General features: G+C 34.0%; 1 protein-coding gene across 1 annotated transcript; it reads right to left on the minus strand.

Annotated features, from left to right (window-relative positions):
* Window positions 1–999: 999 nt before the first annotated feature.
* Window positions 1,000–5,998, minus strand: LOC107694457 (natural killer cell receptor 2B4-like). Its single transcript, XM_016494153.1, has 6 exons — window positions 5,950–5,998; window positions 5,520–5,822; window positions 4,710–4,997; window positions 4,517–4,624; window positions 4,354–4,415; window positions 1,000–1,127 (listed from the first exon to the last, which is right to left on the minus strand). The coding sequence occupies exons 1-6, from the start codon at window positions 5,996–5,998 to the stop codon at window positions 1,080–1,082; spliced, it is 858 nt and encodes a 285-aa protein (XP_016349639.1). The 3' UTR covers window positions 1,000–1,079.
* Window positions 5,999–8,717: the final 2,719 nt, after the last annotated feature.

Below are 8,717 nucleotides of genomic sequence, written 5' to 3' on the forward strand. Positions count from 1 at the left end.
GCACATGTGAGTTTCCTTGGTCTTTTCTTAAGGAGAAACTGAAAGGATTCAGAGGACTGGATCAATGCTATATGAAATTCAAGTTATACACAATAATTATCGTATTTTACCTGCAATGGATTGGGAAAAGTAGGCTAGATTCAACATTTTAGTTCAGTAATGACTCCAGACACAGCAAAGCCTCTAAAGCGCCAAGCACCTCCTGCTGGAAGAACCGTCAAGAGGCACACATTCACAGACTGTCTTCCAGTAATTACCATCCCACATTTATCAAAAAGTATGCTTTGTGTTATATTACCTTGGAATTAAATTAGGCCTAAACTAGTAAACACTGCAGGGAGGGTGTTTGTACAGCTGGTGAGGAAGTGACGGTAAATTTGCAGCCAATCTCTTTTATGTCTGCTGCAACCTGTTTTTCTTCTTTTGGGAAGTAGTGGAAACGCTATCGATTATTTTGTTTTATAATGATTTTATTAGGTTCTTTGCTCATTTAAGTGCTATAAATACAGATTTCACACACTCTTTGTGTTCTGCATCAGTAAATTTGTTCATATTTTAGAATATGAATTGCTAGAACCATATGACATTATTTTTAAACATTCCATTGATTTTCTAGATGTGAAAGATAAGTTTTAGACACTGTGTCTATTTTATCATTAGTTCTCTAGCGGTTCCTCTCTGAGTACAGCAGCATCTATTTATAGCGCACTCGAGTTTCTCCTTTAAACACTAGAGAGCGATAATGTGCTTGTGATATATTTGCCAAAATCTCCAGTAGTGCATACTGACAAGAAAAAAATAAATAAACAAGAAACAAGCAGTAAATGGGGTCAATATTTAATAATGAAAACAGAACATTTCAGTTGAGATTCTGGATTCTGTACTATTTTTGAACCACTAATTTAAACTAATACAAAAAAAAAAACAGAAAGGATGAAGCCAAAAATGTGATACAAAGGGCAAAAACAAAACTGAGAGAGAAGAATGACATCCTGGCAGAGAATAACTGTGAACACAAACAGGTGTGAGTCAGGGTCCTGTGTGAGCACTAGCATCCATTCTGGTAGATACCTATTTGATCATCGTTTTTTGGGGACATTTTCATACACAGCATCCGACTTTGATTTCTGCAAGGAAACACAAACTCAGTCAGGAATCTTGCTGATGCAACATAACATTAATAACAGACCAGCTTCTTCTATACAATTATTTGCTTAAGTAATACTACTTCAAAAAAATCTCAGTTAGATTAGTGAAACTAAATGTCATTTTCCATAATTTTTACTCCAAAGTTTAAACCTGCATGCGTAAAGCTTCTTGTTGTAGCCTGTGAATAATTTATTCTCAGTTATGAATTATGAATGGTGATTATTTGTGTAAATGCTAAAATTATATGATTGTATGATTGATCATGTATGTTGAAATATTTGTGCCATCTAGTGAACAGAACACTACACGACAGATTTATACATCAGTGCTCGAGGCTACAGATGAATGCAAAGGTGGTGTGTAGGAAGGCCACATATGATTCTCTCGAGGAATTATAAGGAATATTTGATTAACTCTCTTTTTTGAAATGACAGCATGTCAAAACACTGCTTTATTATTTTTAACATGCAAATTTGAATCTACAAATATTGACGTTTCTGGAAACACTGCTACAGAAAAGATGCTAACATGGAGCAGCAAGAGGAAATGACATCAAACATTCAGCTTATCACATGACTTTTTAAACAGTTAAAACATCAAACAGGTTATTTAAGTTCTGAAGGTTTCTCGCTACTGAGAAGTTTTTTTTTTTTACACAAAAGTAACAGCAAAGATACTTGTTTCAGCACATCTACAACCACTGGCCACTAAGGCTGCATTCACCTCGGAATAATTATATACCGTGGACCAGCTGCAGCTCGAGGCCAGACTCTAGCACAGGTAACATAGGTTATTTATTTAAATTAGGCCAAAGACCACATCAGGCTGAAGTGTAGCGGTCAAATGTTTTCACATAATGAATACAATTTATTGGGATTGCCTAATTACATTCCAAAAATGAAGTACTTGTAATTAGATTAAATTACATTTTAAAATACTTGTAATATAACTACAGTTCATTTTTTATTGATTACATGATTACATATTATTCACACAATAGTAATAAAGTATTCATAATTGATTGATTCTCCCTATTTCCTCTTTTTCATCTCTTAAACGTTCCTTTCTAAAATAGCCTACTGCTTATATACATTCAGAAAGTCTTACAGTTTTGTTGACATTAACACAAACTTCATAAACTTTTGAGAGCAGTTGTGGCAGTGTGCCGATTTTTGTTTTTCGACATTCACACAAAGACCAGTCACTTGTCATTTGACGACTGCATTTACAAAAAATCATTTCAGGTTTAAGAAGTGTTTGAACATTGCATCAACTACTAACCACTTATATAACCATATATTACTACGTCATTTGAAGGCTTTTGTCTTTCAAGCACATTAAAATGCACAAATTCACATTATTTCTTAATTACCTGTAATGCAGGCATTGTCAAACTTTTTTGTCATCTGAATCTCTTTCACCTATATATTTACTTGAAGTACTCCCTGAGAGTTTAAAATAAATATTTTAAGTATCACATTTGCATGTTCATGGTTCTCTGAAGTTGGTTAATGGTCACATGATATGCAGATAAACAAATAAAATATTTCATTTGTTTTAGTAGGCCTAAATGTTTTAGTATGATTCATGATATTTTCAAATGATTTATTTTATTTTACATTTTTATGATTTCAGTAATTATTAGATTTTCATTAAACTCACAACCCCCCTGCAGTGCGAAGCCCAGTTTGGGAATCCTTTATGTAATGTAGGCCTAATGTTAATGCACTTCATGTTGTTAAATACACAAATGGAATATATATTCTTTGTATTTTTTCTATCAATATGGTACAACATTATCTTATTTAAATCAATGTGATAAACGAGTTAGGTCAAAAGTAATCCAAATGTAATCAAAAAGTAGTTGATTATTTTACCAAAAATGTTTAATGTAATGGACTACGTTACTAACTACATTGTAACGGACTACATTTTTAAGTAATCTACCCAGCTCTGGTGTTTTCATAGGAGTTCATCTGCCGCAGTAGGCTATGTGGCGACGGATCACTCTTTGCATACCTATCCACGGTTAGTCGACGTTCATTTGCATAAAGTTGTTATTGTTGAGTTGCCGTTCGCTGTTACTGGATTTTGTTCTAATGCATGATGTCCGATAGTGTTATGATAATCACAGTGTGTGAACGCATATTTAAAATTAGAACGACTCTTTAAATTTAATTCAATCACACGTGTTGCTTTTTATTAAAAGATTTTTATATCCGTAACCACTCCGTGTCAGCGCTATAAGCGTTAAGAGAGAATCAATCTACAAATAAATGTCCAATCTACAAGTACAATCTACAAGTTGTTTACAAATTTGGCGCCTGGGTTCTAAGCAGATTTACAAGTTCAGAAAATTAAATAAAGGAGCGAATGGTGGAGAGTGATTGGTGGAGGACGAGCTCTCATTATTTTGCTCCACGTCAAGCACATCATATGTCTCCATCACGGCAAAAAAAAAAAAAGGAAAAAAAAGTTGACAGCAGTTTTGGGTAAGAAACTATAAAAAATAATAAATAATGATAATAGCTATAAATATAAATAATTATAGCTATTAATTCCTTCTTCAACAATTTAATTAGATTATTACTCTCTCTAAAAAGTTTTGCATTCAACCTGGACCGTACTAGCAAACAACACAAGGATAGACATAAAATGGCTCGTTTAATTATTTTAAATAAATAATATAAAATTACATAAATTACTCTTGAAGTATTTAAAGAAAGAAGGTTACATAAAAAAACATGCTAAAAACAGGCTACATTTTTACATTAGATGATGATAATTTTGATATTAAATCCACTATTGTTTTATATAGAATTGTTCTATAGTCTGTACGGTACGTAATAAAAGTATATCAGAAATAACTGTGATTAAACTACAAAAAATACTTTTAATACTTTTTTGAATAATTATTTTTTTAGGTCTGCAAAATGCAAATAGACATGCAAAATGGAAAAACTGATGTGCAAACAGCACATACGCATAAAAGCGCATAAAAACATACTCTCCTTTTGATCTGCTCCCTGTATACTAAAGGTAATACTGATGACGGTTGGGCTGATAGTTCACCCAGGTCTTTTCACTGACCGCCTCTTGCATATTGCACACAAAACTTCAAACATCAAGCTTCAATCGGACTAACTGACAGCAATGCATTTTCTTGCAACACAATCATGAATGATTTACAATAAAAAAACTTACCGTTTTTCGAGTTGTTGGTTTACACAATGCTGAACCAGTTCTGTCTTCTTCCTGGGTCTGGACTGCATTAACAATGATCACAGACGTGTTAAAATGATAAAGTTTCAGAATTATTTTGACATTTGTGTCTTAAAATTATATTTGAATTGCTTGCTCTGCTTACCTGTTTTTCTATGTTTCTTGCAGATGCAGCACATCACGACTGGAACTACAATCAACAGAGATCCAGCAGCAGAAATCAACACTATGTAAAATAAAGGTAGGCCCTGATCTGTAATGGACAAAATGAGCCATTATTTAGAGTGCTATATAACAGTGTTCAGTGCTATGTAACTTGTATATCACTGGTGACATACCTAAATGTTTCTGACAGAGTTGAGTGATGTTGAGATATTGAGTCTGGTTGCTGATGGGATTGTTGAGCACACAGCTGTAGGTGTTTTTATCCTGATATTCCACCTCCAGAGGTAGAGAGAGACTGATGCTGAGATCAGACACACTGATGCTGGACAATAAACTGTTTCCTTTGTACCAGGAGAGAGTCACATGACCCACATTCACCACTGAACACACCAGTGAACATGAAGATGATGATGATGAGTTTTGTGAAAAATCTCTGGTAATGTTAAGAATGGGCAGATGGGCTGAAAAATAAGAGAACAAACAGTATAGATACATGTACACAACAATCTTGTTTTTGGTGTAGTGTGCTGACACAAGGTGAGTGTTTCTGTCAAATGAAGCTATACAATGATTAAACATTACAATATTTCTGTGGTCGTAGTACAATTTATCCTAAATTCTTAGCATTTGCAGCATAATAATTGCAAAAAAATATACAGAGACACTCTCACAATTTAAGTAAATGCAGCCGATCTGTAAATATTAAAATACTCAAATAAAATACTTAAATGGCCGTAGACATATACAACACTCTAAAATGGGCGTAAAAATTATTTAACACTCTTTACAGCTCAAATAATACCCCCGTTTTAACCAGATAATCAATCTAAGTTTGTTCTTTCTTTCTTTCTTTCTTTCTTTCTTTCTTTCTAAAGGGATGAGTGGCTGAAAACGCAGCTGCATAAACTTAACTTTTATTGAACCTGATATATTCCTTTACTTAATCAATAATGTTTAAAAGACTGAACCATTTTGTTACTCACCATAGACAGAAACACTGAATGTTTTTGTTGACAGTTTTTTCCCATTTATCTCTAATTCATAATGTCCAGAATGTTGAGTTGTGATGTTTGTGATGGTCAGAGATCCAGTCTGTCTGTCCAGCTTCAGTCTGTCTCTGAATCTCTCATCAGGGAAGATTTGGTTCTCTTTGTTGATTTGAGCTATGAGAGACTTTTCAGCACCAAATTTCCACAGTATGTCGTCGTCTTCATGTATTGCAGTAACATTATTCTGTAGAAGCACAGCATCTCCCTCCAGCACTGATAATGACTCGCCAAACACACCTGGAGAAGATATAGGATCAGATTAAAATCTTTGTTGGTTTACAAAGCTGAAATCAGTTGCAGTTTGTAACTAAATGTGAAATGACTTGAAAAGAAATGAAGCCATAAAAATGCTTGTATAACTTACCAGTCAAACGCCACCAGCACAACCAGTACAAAACAAATGTGCAAACCATTTTCTTCAGTTGTTCAGTGAAATCGTGTAAGACTATACATCAAAACTCTCAAGCTAGTGTATGAATCCTCCCACAACAGAGTTTGACCCTCCTAGTACACACACTCTTTATGCATGAGGTATAGTTTCATATAAATGCTCTTCTGCCTCTTATTAGACTTTAACCTTTTAACACATTCTTGTATATATATATGAATACTTCAGATGCTAAAGCCTATAAGTACGTCTGACATTTTTCTTTCAAATTAGCATTTCTTTCTGGCTACTATGTAAGTACAGGTACTTCTGATTTGTTTGAGGCTGGGATTTAGCGAATTTGTGAAAGTACTTTGTGAAAGTGAAAGTACTTGATGAACATATACTATGTGTGGAGAAAATTCACAGTATCGTAATCTCATTTTTGACCAAGATAGCTTTTAGAGGCTTTTGCATTGGAATTTGCATTTTGCATATATATATATATATATATATATATATATATAATTCTGACTCTTAAATATGTATGAATTGCATGAATATTGGATTAGTTAGCATAAATTTCATGGTTAAAGTTGAAGGATTTTAAAATGGTTTTATAATCAATTAGTTCTTGCAAATGGCAAAAACAGTCTGCCATCTTGCATTATTGCTAAACTCAGCTCATTTCTGAGTCAAACTGAAACCTGCTGCGGTTGGTTTTCATCAGAAACATGGTTTGGTGGACAAAAGCCTCTGCAAGTAGCCATTTGTTTGATGTGAGTTTCGTTTGTAGGTGAAGAGTTTCTTCCTGTTTTGCCACTGTGTACTTCACACAATGATCACTGTGTTGATCTTCTCTACACAGAACTACAGTAAAAAAATAACTGAATCCATCAAAAACAGTCAAACTAGAGTCAGAGGTCAAATAGGATTTTTACCCATCATGAATAATTGATAAACTGATTGACTGATGATCATCTCATAACTCTAAATAATTCACAAATAGGACAAACCAAACAACTACCTCATTTTCAAAATTAAGATTACTGTTAATCCTTATAGCCTAGGCTACAACTGACTATAGGTTAAGATTAGGATAGGGCGACTGGTTCGCTTGTGAGCACCTCCAGATTTACAGTGGTCATGAAGTTCATGGTCACGTGCACAAGTCAAGGGCACAGGAAGTGTGCCAGTGGGTTACTATTATATAAAATAAATGATACAAATTATGATAGGATAATATAACATTATTTAGGTTTTTTAACAATTCAGTGTGGGAATAATCCATTATTTTAACGCTGCAGTCTGTAACTTTTTTTGTGTTCAAAATTTACAAAATGTATATAATAAGCGAATACATCATAAATCCATTTTCCAAACCGTGTTTTTGGCTAATCATGAATCACTACGGTACACCTATAATACATTTTTATATTCTGACTATTTTAGACTGGTTCTGGTAGGAACCGCTGTGGAATAGCCCAGTACCTGCGTGATTCATCATAGACATAAACAGAGAGAAGTAGCTCTGGCTACAATGTTCTTCCGCAAGACGCATGCAGTTCTGTTTATTAACCGCTAGAGCGCCAAAAGTTACGGACTGCAGCTTTAAATATTGTTGATTACTTTTTAATTTTTGTTGTTGTTGAATAGCAAGATTAAGAAACAATATTTATTACATCATGTGTGTCGGAACGTCAGTGTCTAGCCTATAGTAAAAAAGGAAATTAAAGGTGCGTCCCAAATCACGTACTTATGCACTATTCTATGACGTTTTGTAGTATGAATAGTGCGAGTAGTGTGTTCACGCTGAAAATTCCAAAAAGAAAAATTGCACTTTAAATACCTGGATGATGCACTTAAATAACCGAAAAAACGAAGTGTGGAATGTTGAACACTTCATGCACTCAACTGTCGCAGCTTTAATAGTGTGGGGGAACTATGATGTCACTTTGTAGGCAGATCGGCTGTTAGCATGACACTGGTTCCCTCGAACAAAAAGCCTATAGGATTTTCCATAGTTCATGAAACTTACACGTTTTGACAATCAAGATAATCTTCACAAAATAATATAACTTTGTTGAATTTTGAAGCCTAAATAAAAGCGCCAGAACTTAAAAGCTAAATTTAGGCTACAAATGAACTACAGCTCCACGGTCGCTCGCCTTCAACGTCACCACCACCATGCTCCTGACAACTTTTTCAAACGTATTTTTAACATGTTCAGTGAAAAGGATTTACTCTGTATATTAATTTTAATCCACACTACATGAACCTTTTCATATACACTCTTAAAAATAAAGGTGCTTCACGATGCCATAGAAGAACCTTTTTGTCTAAATGGGGTAGCTTTTCTGCAATGTCGAACAGGCCATTAGGGACTATAGGTGGAAGATATATCTGATTATAATGTGATGAAAAGCATCTTCTGGTACTTATCAGATATGGATTTGGTGCACTTGTACACTGTCCCTATCAAATAAACTACAAATAATAATATGTATATATGATAAACTAAATCAGTTGTGTACTATCACATTAAAACACCAGTTTATACTTCAGAGATTTAACTTAACTTCAGTGCCTTATGGTAGGGTAAGATAAAATGCTGGCTCAATTTACCCCACAGCATTTGGCTCACTTTGCCCCATAGCTGCCATTTTGGAAAAAAACTAGCTTGCTTACTAATATTTAGCTAAATGATTTACATGGTTTTATACATTGCTAAAACTAGCTTGGTTAATATTTAAAAGTAACAACTG

Source organism: Sinocyclocheilus anshuiensis, unplaced genomic scaffold (genome assembly GCF_001515605.1).
Source record: "Sinocyclocheilus anshuiensis isolate Anshui unplaced genomic scaffold, SAMN03320099.WGS_v1.1 scaffold954, whole genome shotgun sequence".
Taxonomy (NCBI): domain Eukaryota; kingdom Metazoa; phylum Chordata; class Actinopteri; order Cypriniformes; family Cyprinidae; genus Sinocyclocheilus; species Sinocyclocheilus anshuiensis.